Below are 25,790 nucleotides of genomic sequence, written 5' to 3'. Positions count from 1 at the left end.
TTGTGACCAACAGCCGGGCATACGACCTGTTGCTTGTATATCTGGGATTTCACTGCCTTTCTTGGTCCCGGCAGCTGTCCTGAGTCCTTTTGATAGTTTGACCGCTTCAGTTCAAATTATTTTACCTTCTTTTGCTACTATTTACCTACATTGTCCCACAACAAATGCCCCCTCGGTGGCATTCTTGTAGATGCTCCTGTCATTTAACTGAATGGCTTGCATGTATACAAGGTGACTGCTGGCAGCCCCCGTCATGAACCGTTATCCAGTCCTTATGGTAATCTGTGAAAGGTCTAAAACCCTATGCTTGATAGCAGCAGAGATGAAGCATTAGGTTGGTGTGGAGCCACAAACGTCAGGCACTCATGTGATCATGCGGCTTTTAGTGGTTTTCTCCATTGAGTTTACGATGACGGCTCTTGTTGCTCTTGAGCGTTGTTGACCTAGTATCCTGCAAGACGCTCCAGGGATCTATGAGTGCTGCACTAAGTCTTTGACGGTGACTTTGTGGTTGTAAAGCTGAGCAGCCCGGGTAAAGACAACGAGAACAGATTTGGAGGATGTAGTTGGGCATTCCATTATTTTACCTTCCCTTCGAATGGATCTTATAAAATAACATAAACAGCAGTCCACCATAAAGCTCATCCCTTCAACATTACAACAAAACCTATTTCAGGGGTGTAGCATTTGTTTTAGCTACATGTGTTCTAGCAGCTGAGTATATTGTGTATCTAAATATCTCAAATGTCATTCACAAAATCTCACAAAATAAACTGAATATTAGACAAATTGTAGCACTTTGTACATATAATGGCTCTTATCTATAGCAAGTTGTAAATTGGCTTATTTGCTGAAATTGCACTTTCTTGTTTCTTGCTCTTCTGGGTTTGTATCCTCATGGTTGCACTTATTGTAAGTCGCTTTGGATAAAAGCGTCAGCTAAATGACATTGTATGTATCACAATCCCAAAGTACTCTTTACCTCAACAAGTTTTACTAAGTATTAATTAACCCAGGGATGGAAAGTAGCTAAATACATTCATTGAATTACTGTGTTCAAGCAAAACTTTCAGGGATTACTTACATTACTGATATTTCCTTTTCACTTTCTGCATTACTACTGTTATTACTCATAGTCATTTAAGACGTTAAGCAAACTTGGTATGTACATTAAATCAATTTAAGTATAGTGCGTTTTCACACTACCACACCCTACTTTTACTCAGCCCAAAGGATGTGAATACATCTCCCATCCAATCAAAACTGCTGGAGTCGCAGAGCGACGGCTGCGTCTTCAGAATCGCGTGCTTTGGGCGCCTGCTGCTGTTTCCGATCCCCTGCTGAGTTTGCTTTCCCTTCAGCTTCAACACTGTGGAGTCTGATGGAGGTTTTATGGTTGGACAGGAGTTGGGTGGTGCTATTCCCTTGTTTGTACCTTTTGTTTGACAGTCACTGTGGGAGTCTGCTTTAATGCAACGCCATTAGTCCCTGCAACCAGTCGGTGTGAATCGTTTCAGGAACCAACTGCTTTTGTAAAGGTAACTGTTTCCTGCACTGACAGATTGCAATGGAATCTGTGTCACTATTACCCTTTAATGCACTTAACAAAGGTATACAGTTCTGGGGCCTCATTTATAAAACCTTGCATAGGATTTGCGCCAGAAGTGGCGTACGGATGAAACATAGGACGTGCGTACGCACAGAAATATTCAGACTTATAAAATCGTGCGCACGCACGTCCTACGCAGCTTTCCCTTAATAAATCACAATCACTTCTAAATGCAGTGCAGCTTTTGCGGCTTCATGTCACAACCATAGTTGCCCATATATAGTCTGTGGAACGCCCACAAATTAATATTCATCGATTTCAAAATCATGGCAAACACTGAGAGGAAAACGAAGAAACGTAACTTCACTCAGTGTGAAGTCGAAATTATCATTGGCGAGGTGGAAAGGAGAAGTAAAATGATGAGAGACTGGCGGCAATGATTGGGGATCGGGGACAGGGTCTGGGCCAACACAGCCATCGGCGTCAGGGGGTCGAGGCACGTTTGGAAGCTGTGCCACATTATGTAGCACAGCACATGCCAGCACGATTTTGCACACCTTTTCAGGAGTAGACAATAACCTCCCTCCAGTGCAGTCGAGGCAGCGCCATCTGCCCTTAAACAGGCCGATGATGCGCTCCACTACAGCGCGAATACTTCCATTTGCCACATCTTCTAAGAGCGCAAGATCAGCCTTTTTGCGTCATTACGCATTGTGATGGCATCATGGCATTTTATTACCGTCCATTTGATTGCATCTGACAAGCAACAGCTGTGTTTGAGGATGAATTGCATAACATGTAAATATTATTGCAGAACACATTTCCCTTTTTTTTTTTTAAATATGTGTTAATTTGTATTTCTGTTTGTTTTAAGCTGCAGATCGATCAAACGGGTGTTCGTGTTATTTATGAGAGGCAGTATTGGCATTTCTTCTACACAACAGTCTAGTTTTACACACTTTCACACACGTTTGCGTGTTTCTTGCATTTGCCGACGGTTCTCATTTCACCCGTTTTTGTGCGTACGCATGGGTCCGAGCTCGCGTGAAGGACCGCACATTTTTCCGTCAAGTTTGCTTTTTATAAATACCAATTATTGCGTAGACAGCGGCGTACGCCTTCTTTTGTGCGTACGCAACGTTTATAAATGAGGCCCCTGGTCCCAAATCTTACGCCAAGTTGTTTTTAAACATGTGCTTTTTAAGATATTATTCAACAAAAACTATAGCAACAGTTTAAGCTACTGCAGCTCAATCGCAAAACCCAGTAATCACCAAGCAAATATTAAGTAGAATGGAAAAACAGCTCACGAAATGGACAGTTGGTAAAACCTGATCTAAAGCCACCCAGCCAGTTTAGAAACACACAGCTTTTCCATTCTCACGTGTAACATCATTACTACTGTGGCAAGAATGGATGCTCCTCATTTCTGCTTTTAACAGAAAAAAATCCCAATATGAAGCATTCGTTTTTCCACATTTTTTGTCAATGTGTGTTCGCCACAGTTAATGGGAACAAAATGTGCAATAAAGAGAGGAGGAAATATGTGTGCAATATTTAGTTTATTTGTAATCCTAATTAAACTAGGCTTATGATAATAACAAACTAATGTACAATATAGTACACTTGAGAAAATTATGCCGACTCCCTCATTTAGAGATCGAACAAGGTGTAAAATTAAGAGTGAATATTTTTCTTTACTAAATACATGCGGACCTCACCGTCGTATATATTGTCACAGGAAAAGTCAGAGTAAGTAAGTATACAATGGAAGAGTTCTACATACAGCAGTTACAATCAGTATCTTCCCTTCAGGCGGCGAGGTAGGAGCTCAAATAACATCAAATACTCTCCTACTTAGACACTATTAATTAATAAGAGTCACGGTAAAGCAGTCTCTCCTTTCCCCCCCATTGTGCTTACTTCCTAGAAATCAATTGATGTCTCCACTGCTGCCAGTGTGTCTGACAGATGTCTTATTGCAGTACAACGCTCACGCTGCAAGCAGTCACAGTGTCTGCTGCTGAACCACGCCAGGCAAGATAAGAATATAAGCAGCCTGCTGGGGTTGGAGCATGAAAGAAGACATCTTCGTTGTTCTCCGTTGCATAGGCAGGTCACGTAAATCCAAGATTCTTTATTGGACAGAGGGAAGTTGAGGAAAACTTTTGTTTCTCTTCTAGTACATAGCCAGGAACTGTAAGTGTCCATGCATTATTTGGGGTTCTATGCTAGCTGCACCAGCAATGTAATGGCCAGGCACCAATACCGGTACAGATGTTGTGGTTTCCCAGTGTTAGATATCCAGATACCAATGGTGAACCCCCAATTATTTCCCTAGCGGCACCTTCGCGTTTGTGGTTTTGGGGGAAATATCTCAACAACTACTTCATTCGTTGTCGTTTTTTTGATGCCAACGTTCATTGTCCTCTGAGGATGATCATAATATTGGGGATCCTTTGACTTCTTATTTTCTGCAGATTCAAATCTAATCCCAATTCATGACCAGATTCCAAAAATGAATTCACATAAGCCGCAGATGTACTTTGTGTTAAATAAGTAACTGATAAATAAGTAACACGTTAACATGCCGACATGCTTAGGTACATGGTAGCATTGTAATTGTGAGCATGTGAGCTACACAGTGCACTGTGGACTTGTTTGTTACTAGTTTGAGATTAATAAACCACTTTGGCTTAATGGCAAGCCTTATTTTTTTAATCTAATATCTGAGCTATGTAACCTTTTGCAGTGGTTGAACGAGGTTTATAATTGACTCATCAGAGGAGGTCTGCAGCAGATATCTATCTCATCCCAAATGTGTATGACTTCACCTTGTCTACCAGAATAGTAAAAGATCTGGATTTCAAAGTTAAAATTTGTCTTTTGTTATTTGGGATTGTGAAAGTGTCTAATTAAACTGAGATCTAAATTTGTGCTATGAAAAAAAGAAGTTTAACCTTTTATGGATGCACAAATCAAGCAGTCAAAATCTGGACTAACACAGATCCAAAGGCATGGGATGCATTATGATTTTACTTAATGAGTATTCCAATTATGTCGAATATAATTGGTAATTATCATCCTCGTTAGGATGCTTTACATGTGCAGTAATAGGCTGTAATACATAACAATATTACAAAAGTTTTGACATTGAGATGCTAGTTCTAATTAGCGTTAAATCTTCATTTAAATTAAGAAGGGATGTGTGCCTTTGTTGAAGCAATTAGCGGGTCCGTAGTAACTGCAAAATCAGGGCTCGATGGGGGATGAACATGTATGAAGGTCCGTAGATACATGCTCTCTCTATGGTATATGTTGGATGGTTCTTTAGTCAGTGGTACATGGCTGTGAGCAAACTGAGCAATGTATGCATCTCTCTGTTTAGCGGTACATGTTTTCAATAATTATCCTCAGCCCAATTGTAGTTCCAGAGTGACGTGCTGTGGAAGCTCTGCAATGCAGAAAACACTACCCGGCTGCAGTCACTAAACATTGAAAATCCTTGAAATAATTCTGATGAACTGCTCACACTGTATATATTTGTCACATCCATAGCGATCTCAACGCTTCTACTGCTTGATGAGGATAATCCCTTAAATCAGGGTTTTATAGTCAGTATTGAGCTTATCCTATTGTATTTTTCCTATCATCTTCATCTATCGTCAGCATGTTCTGCTGATAAACATCAGAGACACAAAGGAGGAGGATTATGGATAATTGCAGTGAAGAAATATCAGGCGCTGAGATGGCGACACCACTGTGTTCAATTCGTATCAAAAGAATGAAATGTACCGTGTAGCCATTAAATTATTATTGAATTAAATTATGTAAATTATACATAGTCAAAGATTTGAAAACTCAGACTTCTAGAATTTATAAACACTATGGAATGAATTTGAACACATAACTTCATGCATATGTGAATGACTGTTATGTTAGTTATGTGTGACCATGTGCTAATTAAATGAGCACTTTCATTTCATCCGACCTTCACCTTCAGTTTTCCTGCATCTCTGGTTGTTTGCTTCTGTTGTTGTATTTAATACTATATTTCTGTCACTTAAATGTTGGTTGGATAAAACTTACAGGAATATACTGTATTTTCTATTTGAATTGAGCAGTTGATGATTATTTTTTTGCTTTCTAAAGGTAGGGGCCCAATTAAGGATGGAGTCAAAGAAATGATACGGCTTGAGGGCGTCATTTTTATTCTTGTTTACAAATTCTAATGATACCACTAATAAAGAAAATTTGAAGCTGCATCATGTAAGACTCCATTTTTGGTAAAATAGAGCAATAGAACATTGGGGCTTTTAGTAATGCTGTATCCTGCTGTATTCCACTAAGAGCCACTACAGAGAAATCAAACCTCTCTTTTTATCAATGAATGCAAAAAAACCCAAAAAAAAACAGTAGAAACCGGGCCAAAGGTCTGGTTCAGGTGGGGAATCCTCTGTATTTTCGTGAGGGTCAGGGAGCAGGGGACAGATGCTCAACAGGGGTCACAACAGACAGTGGGTCATAAATATGGGAGACAGGCTGATCTGGCCTGTGACAAGGAAAGGGCAGCCCTACTGTAATGGGTGATAAATGTCAGCGCCTCCCCGCAGCCTCCGATGAGCGATTGTTAAGCAGCTTCTCTGAGCCCGACCTGCTAAGGGCCGGAGACCGACTGACAAGCAGTAAAGGAAACATTTACACAGATAAGACGGCTTGTTTTGCTGACCTCCCTCCACCCTTCCTTGCTGCCGCCATAGGCAAAATGAAAAGGCGATTAATCAGGTTGTTACCATGTTTGACGGAGAAGAGATGAGAAAAGGAGTGCACGCGCTGAGAAGACGGTGTGACAGGTAACAAAATGAGGAGGAGAGCTGCGCCATCAGGGGTTGCTGATCCTCTGAGGAGCAATAATTTTTCAAGTAGTGGGCCTTGATTGCAATAATGTCCCCATAGCGACTATTATATTTAATGACTATTATCATGGCTGTAATAAAATTGAGATGGGAGCAAGTCTAAAATATAGTATACAACCACACGTTCAAATTTATTCACTGATTAAAAACTACCTTTATTTTTTTATTCTACAAATGTTTTACTTTTCATGTTATATCCACGGTGTGTGTGCTTTATGAAAATTGATTATTTTCCTTTATTTGTCAAAAGTCTGTGTTACAATTTTGGATATAAGTTTCATGTTTTTGTTTAGTTTCTTCTCTTTTTCTCAGGAAAATCTTAACCTCATACAAAGATAAGAAACTTGCCTTAAAAAGCAAATGCAATCACTCATACACGTTTAAACCATGGACCCAATACGAATCATAATACATCCCCAATCAAATATCTAAACAGATGTGATGCATATTTTACTCAGAAGGGTAAAATATAACAGCACGAGTTCACATGGTTAATTGGTCAGGAGAATTTCAAAATATGAGACTTACATTTGGAGACTCTGGAGACTTTCCTTTTATTCTCACCACCACCTGAAGCACTACAGCCGTCCTCATCGTCACAGTCGCCGCTGTACCGTCCCTCTGTGTCCCCACTTCCTGTTTCAATCTGGTCCAATGACCCGAGTTTAGGAATGGACTTCCCTTGCAACAGCTAAAAGAGACACAGAAAGAAAAAAAAACATAATTATTTTAAATATTTATATTTTTCAACAAAGGTAAACTGGTTTGAAGTAGTAACCTTGCCAATGTATTGTATGACTATTACATTCAATATTCACAAAGTGAACAAGGTCCTCTCACGCCAAGGATAGTGCAGAATATGCACACAGAAAATAAAAAACAATAAAGGGAGAAAATGCAAAATAATTGCTAATTATGAGCCACGGTCCTGGGAGGGATGAAGTAATTAAAGTAACTAACTAGAGTTATTGCACTGCAAAGGGAATATTTCTATATAGATGTTTGCAAAGATTTTTCTCTGCATCCCATCCTAAAAAAAAATAAATCGATAGTTTAATTATCTTATTAGATGGTCAAAATAATTTAATAAAATAAAATAATAAGCCAACACTTATCTTCATTGCCACAACCAATAATCTACACTTAACCGTATCTGCTGCATGTGTTGAATGACCCTCACCCTTCTTGGCCCCGGTGAGCAGCAGGGCAGCTGAACTCTCTGCAGTGTAGTTGTGCTGCACCATCCCAATCAAAGACTTTTGCAGACTCGATACCGAGGGAAAGACATACGCTAATTGGCTCATTTAAATTCATGGTGCATTATTGGAAACCAGAAGGAATGCTTTGTGTTGATCAGAAAGGCATTGTCTATGCTAATTCATTGCTGTTGTGGTTCAGTGCAGCGGAGCAGCAGTGGTGGGGGTCGCTGCTCGGACATATCAGTGCTATTAATTAGCCTGTCTGAGTCCCAACTCGTCAAATGGTGACAGGTTAGAAGATGGAGAATATGGAGAGTTTGGGCAATATAAGCGCTCCTTTCGGGTGTGTAATTGGTACGGTTTTCTTCCCATTCATGTCTGACCACTCTTTTAATATATTACATGGAATAATGAGTTTCTGTGGTTAGCCTGGTTTGACTGGGTTTGAACTTTGCACTTCACACTTCAGGCCGTATACATGTGTGTGAGAGGAATCAATAACATTCTTTTTACACACAATTAGACTCTTAATCATTCAGTCTAAAATTATAACTTCATTGAGTTTATAACAAGAAAATTATATCTGAGTAGAATGAAAAGAGATGATAAATGCAAAGTATGTTATTACTTATTCACTTAAGAAGAATATTTTCTGTTCCCAGTTCACTCCCCATGAATTGCTTTGTAGGAAGTTACTGAAACTAAAAGACAAGGAAAACAATATTTTTTTTTCTTATCAAAAATAAAACTTCACTTTTTGTTATGTTACAGCCTTATTCCAAAATGGATTAAATTCATTATTTTCCTCAAAAATAATGAATTTGTTGTGTTATGAGGGGGTATGTGAAGTGGGCGGAGTCAGCAGCCCAGCGTAATCAACAGGACAGCTGATCACACTTTGCGCGCCAGCTGTAGCTCGTTTCGCCACCCTATAAGACTCTCACCGTGTCCCTTCTCTCATTGTCAGATCGTTGTTTGATGTCTCCTGTGTGTGTCGGTTTTCCTGTCGGTGTTCCAGTCTCGTGCTTCGTATCGTGTTCCTGTGTTTCTGAGTTCGTCGCCGCCGGATCTCTTTTCCTTTGGGCTCATCATCATCCCTCTCCCCGGCTACAGGCTGACCACCCCGTCCATGCGCCACCCACCACCAGGAGGATCTTGGGGACTGCAATTATCGACTCTGACATAATAAACTTTGTTTTCACTCGCATATCTGCTTCCGCGTCTTTAGGATCATGACAAGCACTCCACAAATCAGGCCTGTTTGGTAGAGTGGCCAGACTGAAGCCACTCAGTAAGAAGTTTGCAAAAAAGCACCTGAAGGACTCTCAGACCACGAAAAACAAAATTCTCTGGTCTGATGAAACAAAGATTGAACTCTTTGGCCTGAATGCCAAGCATCATGTCTGGAGGAAACCAGGCACTGCTCATCACCTGGCCAATACCATCCCTACAGTGAAGCATGGTGGTGGCAGCATCATGCTGTGGGGATGTTTTTCAGCGGGAGGAACTGGGAGACTAGTCAGGATTGAGGGAAAGATGAATGCAGCAATGTACAGAGACCTCCTCGATGAAAACATGCTCCAAAGCGCTCTGGACCTCAGACTGGGGAGACGGTTCATCTTCCAACAGGACAACGACCCGAAGCACACAGCCAAGATAACAAAGGAGTGGCTTCGGCACTCTGTGAATGTCCTTGAGTGGCCCAGCCAGAGCCCTGACTTGAACCCGATTGAACATCTCTGGAGAGATCTGAAAATGGCTGTGCACCGACGCTCCCCATCCAACCTGATGGAACTTGAGAGGTTCTGCCCAGAAATAAGTGTGCCACGCTTATGGAATCATACCCAAGAAGACTTGAGGCTGTAATTGCTGCCAAAGGTGCTTCAACAAAGTATTGAGCAAAGGCTGTGAATACTTATTATGTTATAATATACTATGTTTTCCTTCTTTATTTTTAACAGATTTGCAAAAATTTGCAAAAAACTGTTTTCACTTTGTCATTATGGGTTGTAGAATGTTGAGGGAAATAAGGAATTTAATCCATTTTGGAATAAGACTGTAACATAACAAAATGTGGAAAAAGTGAAGCGCTCAATACTTTGTGGATGCACTGTATCTACTCCTTTTTAAGTACCATTTTGTAAAAATTACATAATTATTAACTTCACCAGCGGTGACAATGTAATGTCTTTGCCCATCAGACAGTCAAAAGAAAGCACCATATTAAAAATGTTGGGTTGTTCAATGCATGAAACTGTAGTAATTCATTAATCAATGAAGATATTTCACAGCAATCTAATTTGTTCGCGGGTTAGAAAGAGAAACAGTTGTTGTGTTTCAGTTGGTCTGTCAATCACCAGGCTGCTTGATTCTCATACACTTGAGGGCCAGAGGAGTAACAGCCCTGTGTTGGATTGCAGCTGTAGTGCTTTCTGACACACAATGAACTATGTTACTGGCCTCACTTCTGTGAATGACACAAGGCTTTGTTCAACGCTGGATGTGAGAGAGGAGCTCTGATTCCATTCAGTGCATCTCCTGCCCCCTCGGGCAGGATTCTGGCAGCAACTGCAGCGTGTGAAGAACATTGGAATCCCCAACTTGACCATTTTCTTTTAACATTGCTGCGCCAATTAAGAGCGAACACCGCACAAGATATACTTGTGAGCAACACATTGTCAGGAGGACACAAGATGACGGTTTCAACTAAATGTGGAAATTGAATGGAAAGCTCATATGTATGTGCATGCGAGAGATCAAGGCACATGATCAGATGAACATGAACTTGTTATCCAGTGACACAAACTTTGACTCACTTGACACCTAATTATCAAATCGTTATATAAATCTCAACTAGGAGGATAACCTGGCCATTATTTTACACAGGCTATTGTTAGAAACATATCTTTGTATCTGATTTACTCTGCTTTATTAGTAGAGATACATACATTTCTTGTTTCTGGATGTTCTTTAATGTCAATGCAAATTAGTTTAGTTTATAGTTTAAGCCCAAGGTTCTCACGGTTTTTAAGTCTAAATGATCCACTTCACAATTACTTTAAATGTAACATATTAAATGCACCAGTAAATAAGCATGGCAACCACTAAGCTGGCTGGAAACCCAACTGGGAGAAATTCTGCCTTTTAATAACAGTGAGTCTAAACAGGCGTGGACTACGGACGGAGTAGGAATTAGAGTAACTGATTAGGGACTAAACAATATTTGCAAAACAATTATGTTCAATCTCAGAAACAGGGAACACGCAGCGAAGGCTTCAAGCCCAGTCAACAAGAAAGATTGCTGGTTTGAGCTTTTGTGAGATCAGTCGGTTGCCTCGGCCGAATCCTATTGAGTGCTGCAAACATCGGACCTTTCTTCTATTCATCATCATGGTCATCGTCGTCATCGTCGTCAAAATGTCACTTTTTCCAGTTCTTTAGTTTTGACCAAATAACCGAACAACATTCCCATCAGCCTCAGCTGTGTTTTGGGTTTGGTGCTAACCCAAAACATCTGCACGCAGACATTGTCTTTGTGAGAACATTAGCATCTCAAAGCACAACTGTGCGTGCCCAAGTGCAGTCTCACAGAGCTCCAATCGCACAAGAAATTCCCTAATGCTTCTTCTTGACTGATATATCTATTTATATTTAAATGCATTCTTGTCCTTCCTGTCTGCGGTTTCCTCAGATACTCAACCGGAAAAAAAAAGCCCTGGCCACGTGAGATATTTAATACATGTCATATTCACCACTGTACTCATCTTAATACAAGCTGCTTCTTCATGAACTCACGATGAAGACTGATGAAGTTTCAGGCTTGAGGCTTTGCTCAACACGGCACATTCTAACTACATCACAGGACATGTTATGGCGGGACCGAACACCACAGCGATGTTAAGCCAGCATGAAGAAAATTACTGGCACAGACCCACAACAAATCCATGATATCTTGGTATAAGGAAAGCCTAAAGAATCATCAAGGACACCAGTCATCCAGCCCACACACTATTTTAACTGCTGCCATCTGGAAAACGCTACTGGAGCATTAAAAATGTTCCTCACACAGGTAGTCAGAATAATTAATAGTACCCTCCTCAAACACACACACACACACACACACACAAATATGCACATACATAGACACTAAAGCTGGGCGTATGGTGGGTATAGCCCTTTATACTGTGTGTTTTTCCTGGTATCACATGATTATATTATCTCCTTTTTTTTTTCCATGGTTAAGAATGCCAAAGTGCAAAAATTGTATTTACATAACTCTACATCGTGTTTTTGGGCCTTTGACTGTACTTTTTACTCTTAGAAAGGTAAGGGATTTCTCATCATACGCCACTGTTTTCCACCCGCAGATGAATCCAGCTCGAAAAAAACGAATTAAATGTTTTAAATATTAACTTACCTTTGATAATATAATATATTTATAGTATTACATAAAAGTATAGTATGTGTAGGGTACATATCCTAAAACAGTGCCAGGTGTCATGGGGCAAAACAAACCACACCTTCAGAGATTGATGAATAAAACGGTTTGTGGATTTTTAAACTCATTGTTAATCTCTTTGAACACATTGTACTATCTGTAAATAGAAGGTGGAGAAGAGATCTCACAATGATCATATTTGCCATGCAGAGGAGAAAAGTGTCAAGACGTGAGTCGGCTCCCATGACACTCACTGTCATTTTTCATCTCCCTCACTGCAGCAGCTGCAGCACTGACAGCGTGCAGATCCAGACCAAGTGCTGCAGCAGCAAAGCAAACCAGTGAGTCAGAAGCCTGAATAGAAATTACAATATACAGTGACGATGAGAGTCTGAGGCCACGGTTCTCTGCCGGAGTGCAGCCTCCAGGTTGGAGGTGAGTTGCTGCCCCGAGCAAGTATCTCAAGAGTCCCTGTCAGGGTGTTCAGTGCGAGGTCAGCAGTGATATGGGCGTGGTGGGCTCTTAGTAAAGAGGGCGCAGAGTTGGGAGGCAAAGCTCTCGACCTACCAGGTCATCTGCGTCCAGCCCACCCACTTATGGTCATGAGCCTCGGGTAGTGCCCAGAACGATGAGATTGTGAATACAAGCAGCCAAATTTAGCTTATTTCATCATGTGGCTGCGCTCAGCCTTAGAGATAAGGTGAGGAGCTCATACATCAGACAGGAAGGGAGCTGGAAAAAGGTTGTGGGGAAGAGGAACTTCTGAAATACCGAGCTGCCCGGATATGACCCGGATATGAATACATGAGGGGATGAATGTAGGCAAGGATAGTGATGTGCATAATTCAGATGAGCTAGCCGTCCTGGTTTTAGAAACCAAAAACAAAGAAGTGTTCCTACTAGTACTAGTTATTTTCTTAACTTACCTTATGGGTATAATGAATGAAACAATGAGGTAAATGAATTAAACAAATGCTAAACGCTGAAGGTTTTGAGATGTTTCTCCAACTTGACTTGCTTGCACAGTCCTGACATATTAAGTCTTTGCTGGATACCAACATGATGTTATTGATCAATGTATGTTTAGCACCTGTGGTGTGTTCAAAATGAAATATACTTTAAGAGGACAGTATGTTGTTTATACTCAAGACTTCTCGTAACTCGTTAACCGGACTCGTATGAAAGTCAAACGTTATGCTCATTTGGAGCACGGAAAGTGAAATGTGAATACATGCTCAGTGTTAATCCTTTGGACTAAGAGGAGAGGAGGTATGAATAATTCACAAACAAAACTGCTGGTCAACCACCACATCAATGACTGGTAAATAATTCAGGCTGCAGACGGGGTGAGGAGCTGCTTGCTCCTGATTTTGATTGAGAGACACAGGGACAGGGCCTACTTATAGATTCCTAATGGGTTTTACCACATCAAGAGCAGAGGACAGGCCAGAAGGAGAGGAGCCAACAAATAATTCATAGAAAAAAGGCTGCTGATGAGCAAGATGATGAAATCTAGAGTTTGTACACTTAGATTGCATTACGCATTTGTCAATAGCTGCACTTCTTTTTTGTGTTTTCTCGCCGCCTCAGATGTGGAATAATCATGATACATTTCCCTTTGGTTCTTGGGAAAGTTGTGTACTGTTTCTGCTCCTCAGTTGGTAAAGGTCAGGGGCAAATACAATCAAATAGTAACGAACATTTCTGATAGGAAGAACATGAATATTTGCATGGTTTTCATGGACAAATCACTCTTATCCTTATGAATGCCAAACAGCAGAAACACAATTTCTGCTATTGCCTTCATCCATTTAGTATTTCTGTGTAGATTTTATCTCCAGCCGTTTTAACAAGTAACCTGCCTTTCACGCACTCACGCAGATGCATCTTAATAACAGCGTGCACCACTACCACAGCAATTTATATAGCTAATATACCGTGTGGTGTATACCCCCATTCACACAGGCGCTCAGGCGCACGATCGAATGAGTGTGTGCACTGGTAAAGGTAATTGATGTGTTTGTCGGTCATAATCTGAGATGCTATTAACCCTCCGCACTTCTTCCCTTTGCATCCAGTATTCATCTACCACGAAAAGATCAAATGAATAAACATTTCAAACCATCACCATTTTACGCCAGTTGCATTTTCAATATGATAAACACATCTTCCTGAAAGCAGTTCCCATCATAAACCAGCACAGTGTCATGGAATTACACGATTACCACCTGCTGTCATGCATTCTGTTTAACTTGGCGTGTCCCTCAACACACGACAGACAAACACCTTGAAGACGCCACAGGAAGAAAATCTGTGGGTTGAAAATGGATAATTAGTTACATTTGTTCTGAATTTGCAGACTCATGAGATTAGAAATATTTGTAGATCAAGTCCCAGTGAGATGATAATGCAAATAGACTCAAGGACTTTGAACAGACAAGATGTTGAATCGATAGTACAACATGTATTCTGTAAACGTTTGCAATTCTTAGACACAACATTGGTTGTGAGATTTCACCTTCCTCTATGCCAATTTCTGGTACAAAATATAGGTCATTTTTATACTTTTTTTCAATCTCAAGCACAATACAGTTCAGTCTGAAGGGACTGTGTTGACTAATTAGGTCTCTTAAAAGCATTCACTGCTTCAGAAAGCCTGTGCTAAACCGCATGACCGTACTTAAGGGTAGAAATTCTTTGTGCAAGGCAGCCTGCCTGATGAACTGATTTTATATAAAAGCCATATTAATAAGCCATTATAATATATATATATATATATATGTATATATATATATATATATTTTATGCAAGGCTCAATTGCGTCTTGAGTATATTTTTCACCCACAGCCTGATATAAAAATGTTACCAATCTGTTATTGTCTGTATGTCGCAAACCTTTTAGCAAATACCTACAAGGACTGATCGAGGCCGCCCATTTTTCTGTGAGCCTTACCGATGCATTAAGGGAATATAGTGCTCCAGTAGAAGGGCATCAATTGACTGAATGAACATTGGCCGTGTGGATTGAATCAGGGGAGACCTCACAGTAGCTTTCATGAAGCATCTTGTGTCTGATGCAAAGTTGGGGGAGACTTTCTGCAGTACTGCAACGTCACAATCTGCTTCTATTGAACAAGTCGTAGTTTGAAAGAACAACCGTAGCTTTGTACTAACTGAAATTGCATTCGACCTCAGGTGAGAGATATAAATGGATGGAAAGCACCTTATTATTTGAAAAGCTTCTGGAAAGTATCTTATCCACAAGAGCGATTGGGAGACAGCAAATCACTGCATTCAGTGACTAATAAGAGCATTAGACCCCTTCTGTTTGAGAATTAGTTTGACCCGGTAAGGCATTGTAATTTCGCTGGAGTGTGCTCGAGATGTTGCTGCGATTAATTATCGGGTGTTGGCATCTTGACTTCCCAGAAAAGAATAAAGAAAGAAAAAAATTCAAAATAGCTGACAGCGACAGCTCATTGAACACAAGATCTGGGTGGTTGTCATCATGACTAACACAGACAAGGTTCACTATTTACACAGCGGAACATGCCGTGCATCTTTATTTATTTTTCCTCTGCGTGTGCTGGAGGCAGAGCTGGCACAGAAATGAGGATTTGGCAGACGGCACTCGTGCAAAAGGGCAAGTGCTGAACTCGATTTTGACAAAGAACATCAAACTTTTGATGGCTCTCAATCTTACAAGAGTTACTTTTTTGATCAGCATTGAAGCAGGCATCATGCCTAAAACGATCGCTTCTTGACAAGGTTTTAAATTGGCCAAATTAGGGATTTAGTAAGCAGAGAAACCAGAATAGCAGAAACAGGCTGGAGTAAACTTGTGATTTGCTACCAGTGTCTCCAGATCATGTCCAATATTGTTGGAGATGAATTTACCGTACAGCAAAAAAACAGATTCCGTGTTGCATTTGTACTGTGTTTCATTAGCAGAAATACAGTCAATTTAATGCGGATACTTTATATTGATGTTGAGTGACTAATAAGCACTTTTTTGTGTTTTATTGCTATGCTGGGGGATTGTTACAGCTTTGGCTGATATATTTGTAAAGAGTGTCAAAAAAGAGTGAGATTTTGTTTATTGTTCACACCTTGTGAGTGAGTATCTGTTTGTGCTGTTTGTGTTGTTGAGCTGTTTGAATCATCATGCTGGCTGTACATTTTTAGTGATTTTATACAGCTGCCTTAACAAATTATGATATTAACAATCATTTCATATTAATGCTGAAATGGAGCTGGATAATCGTGTAAGATCAATTTGTAATGGTGTGAATCTATTTTCTACTGTTCAGGTGTAAGGAGTCCACTACCTGCTCAGAATCTAGCGTGCTATTTGCTGAGTCCCACGTGCAGCTCAGGGTGATGGAAATGTTGTCTTTTAGTGGCAGATATTAGTTTTCATTCAATCCATCTTAATGGGAAGTGGTATAATAACAGAAAATCCATCAAATAACCAACAGAAAGACAATCCACTGTAAATCAGCTCTGTCAAAAACTGTAAAGGTGCAAAAACAAATCCAAAACAGAAGCATAAAACACAACTTCCACTGAGAGTGCTCCAAGATTATTAAATGAGCTGTGAATCTGAAATGTCACACTGTCAGTGTTATTTTATTCTTGTATTCTTGTTACAAGTCACACCTACCTTAATTTTTCTTCCCACACAACAGGAGATTTCCCTCTCGGACGGGTGAGTTAACTGATGCTTTGCTTCACATAGGTTTTGTGCAGAAGTGTCGTTTTTCAGCACCGCTTGTGACAGAACAAACGGGTCGGCGCGATGCCTCAGTTTTATAGCAAAGCGACAGACAACTTAATAAGTTTACAGTCACTGAAGGACTGGCTCACTAAAGATTGTAATTCTTACGTTATCTCTTCTGATCTGACGATCGCGATCGGTTTCATAGTTGCAGTAAATCATGTGAAGCAGATAAACAATTTCTCAGCTTTCGCTTAAAAGAAAAAAAGCAAGACAGATCAGGTGCTCTCAAATAGTTATGATATAGATTTATTTGTTCTGACATCCCACAGATGGTGTGAATTAGTCAGGGAGGGGGTGCCAGCACGAGGTCAAGAAAGTTGACCTGGCCTTCAGCCTTCCGCTCGGGAAACCAAAGCAACAGACGTGTGAAGCTGCTGCTGCAGCGCAACAACACAGAAGCTGCTACAGCAGCTGTTATTCAAGCTGCAGAAGAGAAGGTGCCCCAGCACACTGTCCCCCCCAACCCCCAATGTCATCGTACTGAGAGACGACGAGCGCTGAAAGGAGCCACATCAGCACAAACGTGCACGCAGCGCGGTACAAAAGCTACATCGATCTCGGGCAGATTTTGAAAATATAAAACCACCCAAACCAGACAAAATAGTTTCCTAAATGTGTGGAGATGCATTTGTGACTCTGTTAGCCGGTACTTACTGGTTATATGAGCGATGGTATGATATTTAAAGGTAACGAATATAATCCTACAGCTTTGTGAGCAGTAACAGAATATAGTGAGAGACGCTTTATGTCGCTTTATGACACAAAGACGCACAGTTGATTAGCATATAGCCTGAGGACACAGAAACCGGGACTGAGAGCTGCAAAAAAAAAAAAAAAGAGAAAGAAATCCTATAATGTAGATACCGTAAATATTTAGACAACAAGAGCGGCTCACCTGATTGACGTGCTTTAGCTTGTCAATGATCTGGTTGATCACAGGGTCGGCCTCCTTCACTTTGACCTCGGGGTTGACACTCTGGGCCTTGATCCCGTTGCCGACCACACGCAGGGTGTAGCTGTGGACAAAGTACAAGAGCGGCCTGTAAGTGTTTCTACGCGTCTATCTGTCGGGTTAAAACACAACATGGTGGCAAGTAATGAAGCGATTGTGCGGAAGAGTATTTTATTTTATATACAACATGATAAAGGGAAATATTGTACTTTTTACTCAGCGCATGTGGCAAACATACGCCGAGTTAATAACACCGTGCTTTGTGCTTGTTACAACAGGAGAGTTTAGTTTGGGCAGCTGGTAATGTTTCATTTTTAGTTTTGCTCAAGGTGGAATTCTTACGAGGTATGATTGTTACTTTTAAAGGTACTTATTTACCTCTTCCACCACTGCGAAATTCAGGGGTGATGTATTTGAAAAGAAAACACGACCCCGAATAAAGTCTAGTTGTTTCTCTCTTCTCCTCTTGTAAGGTGATAGTGAAAAATGATCGAAATTATGAAGTCAGCCGAGCGTCTCTGCTGCAATGCTGCAACGTTGCACATTGCGTGCATGATTTTATAAAAACTATATATCAAGCTCTTCTTGCCTTCTTCTGGAAATGAAAGTAATAACCCACTTTGAGTAAAAGATACACAACTATTCATTAAAGATCTGTGCTTTAATGTTTGAATATGTGGCATTAATCCTTGTTCTAAAGCGCTTTATTGTTGTTATAGCTTTGTAATAGGCTCCGGTTCGCCTCAAGGACTCCTCACTCTTTAGTTTGAATACGGTTTGTCAGCTGTGATGACTTTGACCATGGCAGCTGGTGAGTGAGAACAATTCAATCACATCTCAATCTCAATCTCCAGCATATCGCTTAATCAAACTAGTAGATCAAGGTAAAGTCACTCATTGCTGAAATACCCTTGTGTGCCTGTGCATGTGTGTGTGTTTGGGTGTTTCAGGTGTGTGTGTATGTAGGTCTGGAATAAAATTCAAATAAATATAACACTATTCACTCTGTTTGTTAACAAGACCAAGCTCATGATGTTCACTTCACCTTTATCTCCTCTGCTGCGTGTGGATCAACACTTTGCCAACAATTCAAATTTATTTCATGAGTATGTACATGCTTCCTGTCCTCCATGACCTTTTCTTTTCCTCATAGTGTGTGTGTGTGTGTGTGTGTGTGTGTGTGTGTGTGTGTGTGCGTGTGTGTGTGTTTGTGTGTGTGTGTGTGTGTGTGTGTGTGTGTGTGTGTGTGTGTGTGTGCGTGTGTTAGGCATCTGTGTGTCAGATGGAGCAGACCACCGAGGTGTTAGTCTCTTTGAATTTAAATATCTGGATGAGAGAATTAACAAAAAAACAATCAGCGGCTTAAATGACTGGTGGGTGGTTTTGTAGCGACTAACTCAAATATGTGAGAGCTCTTCAAGCAATACAAGGTCAGAAAAGGAAAGAAAAAGTATGAATAAATAAGGTGCAGGAAGCCTGGGTGTTTAATTTATTTAAAAGAAAGGTTGGTGGCAGAATTCAAATATTGTCAGGATGTCAAGGTCCTTGAGATGCAATTTTGATGTTAATTTCCTGCAAGTCGGGACTAATAAATGTGATTAGTTTTGGAAAAATACAGCTGCCACTCACTGTGCGTTTTTCTTTTTATCAGTATTTAGTCTGTTATCACCATTTCGTTTCTCATTAGGTTTTCTCTTGTCTTTTTTGTGTGGCCTTTGTCCTCTCTGTATCAGAAAGGCTGCTTCCTGTATTCTAGCCCCTGCATCAAATTAAATATTAAAGTGAACATTTATAATTTCTTTACAACAACTGTCTTTTGGTCATTTTAGAGAGCAGATGCAACGGTCAAAGATGTACTCATTAAATGCATGTTTTGGCCAACTTAGAAGGATGATATAAAACATTTTTAAAAACTATTATAAGTCTATAGAATATAAATTATGGTTACAAGTGGCATTTATACATACCTCAATAGGGTTTCAGGCAAACAGCAATGATCCATCACCAAATGAATCAGCAAAGACTTGAATTTTGCACATGGTGTAAATTGTAAATCCAGCATCCTGGAAATTGTCTTGGTCATTTTACTTCCTGACACCATTTTCTAAAAATCTTGGATTCAAGAAAATAAATCCATTAAAAGTTAATTTCCAGAAAAAAGTATGAAACATCCCTTTAAGACTTTGATGTATGTTGGAAATAATGCTTCTAATTGTGCGTCATTTTGATAGTCAGCACGTTTCCTTTATTGCTTTACAGTTTTTTCTAATTATAATAACAATCGGTGATAATGATGAATAAATACAATGCATGAGGGTGAAACGCTTCAAACTGAAGCATTATACTAAATTTGAAATATACCAAACGTGTCCGGGCCATTGATTAGACAGAAGACATGCTGGTGGTTGGACCCATCTTCAAAGTTAATAAAACCCTTCATAAAAAAAGGGAAAATTAAGTTAACAATTAGTAGATTGAAAGAGACGGGAGACATGTTGAATTGACCCGCTAGATTTGGGGTTTTAGAGCCACCGCTTTGCAGCCTCCAATTCTTTTTTGCCACAACGTGATTTCTCCGAATAATTGTCTCCTTGTGACCCTCAACAAAGTGGTGTGAAAGTGAAGGTCCTGTTTGCTGGCTGCAGCAGGTGCCTCCGGCTCAAGGCTGATGTGTTTGGACTAAACTGCACCTGAACCGTGAATACTGGAGTTATGATCCTGCTGCCTGCAGCTCTGTTGCTTCCCTGGTTACAAAGGCGCAGATTGTATGTGTAAGAATGAGAATAGTCATTGTTGAGTTTGGCACGACAATATATTGATTTGCATAAACCTATTGAGAAAAATAGGGCTACAATTTCAAGAACAAACAGACTTGTTAAATATAGTTATTATGACATCCCATGTCATTTATTCATGACACACGATCCTACAAATCCATCTTTTCATGGCCTCTACTGCAAATTACAGCAGTCATCTGTGCCTATTTTTGCTCAATAAACGCGTAAAGCCGGTATTTTAAAAATGTTACAACCAACAGTTCCTTTATATTGTGAGAACCACAGATAATGTATTTCTTTGTGAGTCAGTATTTATTGCAGTTAAATGTGAAGAAAACATGTAAAATATCACTTGCATCCATAAATATAGACACACACACACACACGCGGCTCCTCTTGCATTCCGTAAGCAGTCTTTTTCATTATGCCACTGGGATCCATAACCTGAAACACATACAATCTCCTGTAACAGGCTGCAGGGTGGCAATGCAACACAAGGACTCTGTGGGAGCTGCAACCCCAGACACTAAAGGTCTGCTCCTTAAAAGGTGTCAAAGATGAAAGAGGAGAAACATTGATCATACTATTACATATTCTTCAGGGTGAGTGAAAAGCACACAGAGGCATCAAGCACAACCTACAAGAGGATATCAAACAGCCGAGTGATTGCCTGCATCTCTGTGGACCAGCAGCAGGATCCTATAATCTATAGCTTGCACCCCCAGAGGGATTCTTGGTTTGCATCTCATCTCTGCTCAGCTCCAGATTGGAAATTTCAATCATTTTATTCTCGGCTCTTATCCCTCTCTGATCCAACTATAATTGTCTGTAAGTGCAAAACCTTCACAGCTGGAACAAAGACATTTGAGGCCTCTTTTGTCTTATTCCTTGACTTTGGGACAGAATAGGATTGGTACGTCAAAGTAATTTACTCTCAACACAAGAGGAACTTCCTCAATCCATTGTATTATAATACTGTGATTGTGCATAAAACAAAGATGCAAGCTACTATGAACAATGGAACGCTTTCTATTTATAATATCTTTAATCGGGGGGAGTTTGGCCGCAAGACTATTTTAGATGCCCAATAAAAAGGCAATTGTTTCTGCGGGTGCGGAGCATCGGCTGAGCAGCAGCGATGCAGTCAGATGTGTGTGTACTTCGTTTAACAAAAGGGGGCAATTGTTTTACCAATTGGCACACAATTGGTTATGTGGTCACCCCCCCCCCCCCCCCCCCCACCACCTCCGGTGTGTTTCGGAGATACACTCAGCTGTGTTATCACTCGGGGCCCCTAGCGGCCAGGAGATGGTTATGACGGGTAAGCGGGGAGTCGGCGGGCAGTCTGGGGCAGCAATAAAACAGAAGTTGTATGTGAAAGTGTAACGCATCTCAACCTTGAGAGGCCCTTGAGCGTAGTGGACGGACAGAGAAGCGCACAATAACTCATGCACACTCCAAAGTAATCACAGGATTATCATTTTATAATAATAACGTGTTAATGGTTCGATTTTAGACATGCATTTGGCCATCACACAACTGAATACGAATAGAAAAACACATCGGAATAGACAAAACACAACCAAATGAAGAAGAAAATGTCATTGTGACATCAGCACATGCAACGTAGCAAACAAAAAAAAAGCTGCACTGTTTCAATCAGCCTGTTTTGATTTCTGTAAGAAGCTGTTGAATGTTCACCACATCATTAAAGGAGCAGGTAAGAGACTGCACCCGGTTCATATCCATTAGTATGCTTCTGCTGCCTTTAAAGGCATCAATCACGAGCTGCAGTTGAGCGTGCATGTTAGCGATTTGCCTTCATGCCGTCTGTCCTTCCATCGTGAGTTCCCATGTATAATTACTTTGTTGAAAACAGAAACATACGAGAAACAGGTCAAACATGAAACCAGAAACCAATTCTGTTCAATTCCCGTCTAATATCGAAACCCAAACTTGTTTTTTTTCCACGGCGGTGTAGAAAAGGAAAAAGGCTGTCTAAATGCAGAAATGTGTTTTTCCAAGGAGCGCCTTCATCAAAATGTTATGGAGAGCGCAGACCATGTGCACACAGCTCATGGAGGGCTGAGTGAGAAACAAAGCAGGCCTGTGGTTAGGAGGCAATACCTGCTCTCCAGCCGTCACGGAGGAAACAAAAGTCCCTCTGGCTAATTGCCGAGTACAAAGAGGATCAGGGGGAGTCGGCCACTTGAAAGCTTCAGGCACGACAATGTGTATAATATGTGCGGTTTAATGTGGGAACTCAACAAGGAGTGTGGGGTGGGGGGGGGGGTTTAAACAATGACCCAGAGTTAATATGGTAACAACCATTAACTCTGTAGCAACTCTGTAATTAAATAATACATCAATGTGCCCAAAGTCAAGCGTTTGTTTGAGGGGTGACATTTATATCAGCGCACAAATTCACAAACCAGACCAATCACTTGACTGACAAAACTTTTGCAGACAGGTTGTAATCAGGTATTTTCATAAAGGATTATTATAATTAGGATTACATGGTTTGCCACTATGTGTATCTAGAACCGTGTGCCTTTTATTGAGAGCTGTGACAAAGAGGATAATAGAACGGCAGTCAACAGGGCCTCTGGCAAAGATTTAGCTCCAAACATCACAACTGCCATGTTTGTTCCAATTACTAGGAAGCCCCGAGCCTTGAAGTTGCATCGACGTGCGCCGGGAGGACGCTATGGAATTAGCCAGACAGAACTGTTTGAGCAAGGTGGCAGCGGTAATTAATATGGTCTGGGGGTTGGTCAGTGGGTAATGGGCAGTCGGGAATCTGTTCTTGCACCTTTGTGCACAAATGTTGGGACTTGCTCTTACAAGTAGACGGTTTATTACAGATTTATAATCACAAAGAAACTAATTGAAGCCAGAATGACTTAAGTGTACTCTGTTGGTGGTTAAATGCAATTTTGCCGAAAAGATGGAGAAAAGATTGTAGATTATTGAGTCAGAATGATGCAGATTGCATATACTGATTGCAAGTATACAGCAAATGCAAATACTGTTGGCCAAAGATGCCGATCTAGCTTTTGTGGGGCTGTTTTCAGTGATTTTATGTGGACTGAGTCTAGTTGGGCGATGATGATGTCACATACTTCCAAACACAAATCAGGAAATGTATTATTGTTAAATTGTTTATAGATGTTATACTTCCTGCAAATGCATTCAAAAAAGCAAATCAGAACTACTACATTCTATAGGTGATGAAGTTTGATCATGAATCAAATATAAAACGTTATATCCTATGACTTATTCACTTGCATATCTAATGCTGCTGCCTTCAAGTTCATGTGCCATGAGTAGATCAGTGAACATTTGTGTTGTGCCTTTGTGTTTCCGCTACTGTTGTTACTATAACCTCCTGGTGCTGCAGCCCCACTGAACAACAACTCAACTATTTGTGCAAATCCAGGGCAAACATTGTTTGAAACCCATCCACATAATAGTGCCAGCATATGGCGCCGCGGCTCTCAGCGCTCATGCCATAAATGACGGCAACATCAGACACAGGGAAATCCATTATTAGGGTTGTAAAGACCGTGTTAAAATGTACAGATCATTTTCCCCTACGTCGCTGAGCAACTCTGTGTGCATATGAGCTACTCCATCATCCACGCTGTTAATGCCAAAAAGATATCAGAAGCCCTCAAATGGCAAAGGAACGTTTATAACACCTCTTAAATAATTGAGTGTTATGGAAGGTAATAACGACAAATGGAAAAGTTGGCTATCTAGGAAGTACAATGGCCTCATAAAAGGCAGATGGTCAGCGAAAGAGGGGATTTTTAAAAAGGTGTTAATGCCCCATAAGGACGATAATGTTCAGGATTAAACAGATGTGGTAAAAGCCGGGCAGCAAATAAAAATACTCATTAGAGCTTTTATGATATCATTGATAAACATGCCCACCTTGAAAATAATGCTGTTCTCTATTTCCTTTACAGTGCACGTACAGTTTTTAACAAAAATCCTGCAGAATCTCGTGTGCACACTTCTTGGTCTCAATCCAGTGGAGATTATCAAAATCATCACTCTAATGAAAAACAATTTTTCTCTCTGGCACAAAACGTAAGAGGCTTACTTTGTCTTTGCCTCATTCCTCATTCAGTGACCGGGCTCGTCCAAGTTCCAACACCTGCTTCACGGAGATGCAGAGGAGAAACATTGAGGGGACGATTATGGATTTGTGAGCAGTTCCGTTAACGCGCATTAACAAATCCAGCAATGACTGGTCCTCCTTTCACAATGGCAGCGTTTCATGACAATGTGTCGATCCGGTCGAGCAGCGGAGCACTAACATCTGGTAAGGAGGCATGAAACGTGCTGCAGCACTGCGTTGGCACATTTAAACAGGTTACATTACACATGTAATCGGTGAGTTCTATGCTCAGCAGCGCTGCACCACTCACGGTCTGCAAATGATCAATGGATGTGAGTGCTGACAGAACGTTTCGTCACAATACCAAGAAAATGTTAACACGGCTTATTGTTTTTTGGTTTAAAAAAAGAGTGATAACTGTAGTTGTGTGTCAATACATCAATTGTTGGTTGTTGATGTTAAGCAGTATTCTATAGAAATACCTAAGATGTTGATCATATTTTTTGTAAAATCTTAATCTGTTAAGTAGTAACTATATGTGTTGAATAGAAGTAGAGTATTAGATCCCTGGGGAATATAAAGCAGGACATATTGGAAATTCTCAGTTGAAATAGAAATACAAAATGATTGTGAGGTACAGTATTGGTCAACGTAACCTCTGGCTCTTTTTATACTACAGAGGGTGTCTAAATGTGGTTAAAGATGTGGTTACACCAGCACCAGCAAGTTAAGAGTTTAGCCAAATAACGTGAATATGCAACCTGTTACTTGTGCAGTTTTTGTGAAATTGCCGTAACCCCTTAATTCTTTCAGTTCAATTATTTTAGGAAAAGCAGGTATGTAGTGGGCAGCATGACAAAAAAGCACATCATTTATATAATGTAAACTATGCTCACTTATAACTATATGTATAAGTAATTATACTGAGAGATATTCTAGATTTAAGGTCCCACTCAAACACTACTGAGGCCCAGTTTAAAGCTCCTAATTCAATGTGGCAGAAACAAGAAGCCACATCTGCTGTTTCTCCAGCTGCAGACGATCCACAGCAGT

At 40.5% G+C, this 25,790-nt stretch overlaps 1 protein-coding gene across 1 annotated transcript in view; it reads right to left on the bottom strand.

Moving 5' to 3' along the window:
• The window catches only part of gpc5a (glypican 5a), an 87,998-nt gene that overhangs the window by 27,872 nt on the left and 34,336 nt on the right, over nt 1-25,790 (bottom strand). The window contains exons 7-8 of the mRNA XM_040167321.2: nt 17,778-17,898; nt 6,994-7,156 (exon numbers count right to left, since the gene is read on the bottom strand). Coding sequence (XP_040023255.2) covers nt 6,994-7,156; nt 17,778-17,898 — 284 coding nt within the window. The remainder of the gene's footprint in view (nt 1-6,993; nt 7,157-17,777; nt 17,899-25,790) is intronic.

This window comes from Gasterosteus aculeatus, chromosome 12 (assembly GCF_964276395.1).
Source record: "Gasterosteus aculeatus chromosome 12, fGasAcu3.hap1.1, whole genome shotgun sequence".
NCBI classification, from domain to species: domain Eukaryota; kingdom Metazoa; phylum Chordata; class Actinopteri; order Perciformes; family Gasterosteidae; genus Gasterosteus; species Gasterosteus aculeatus.
This window is presented reverse-complemented; position numbering and strand designations above follow the sequence as displayed.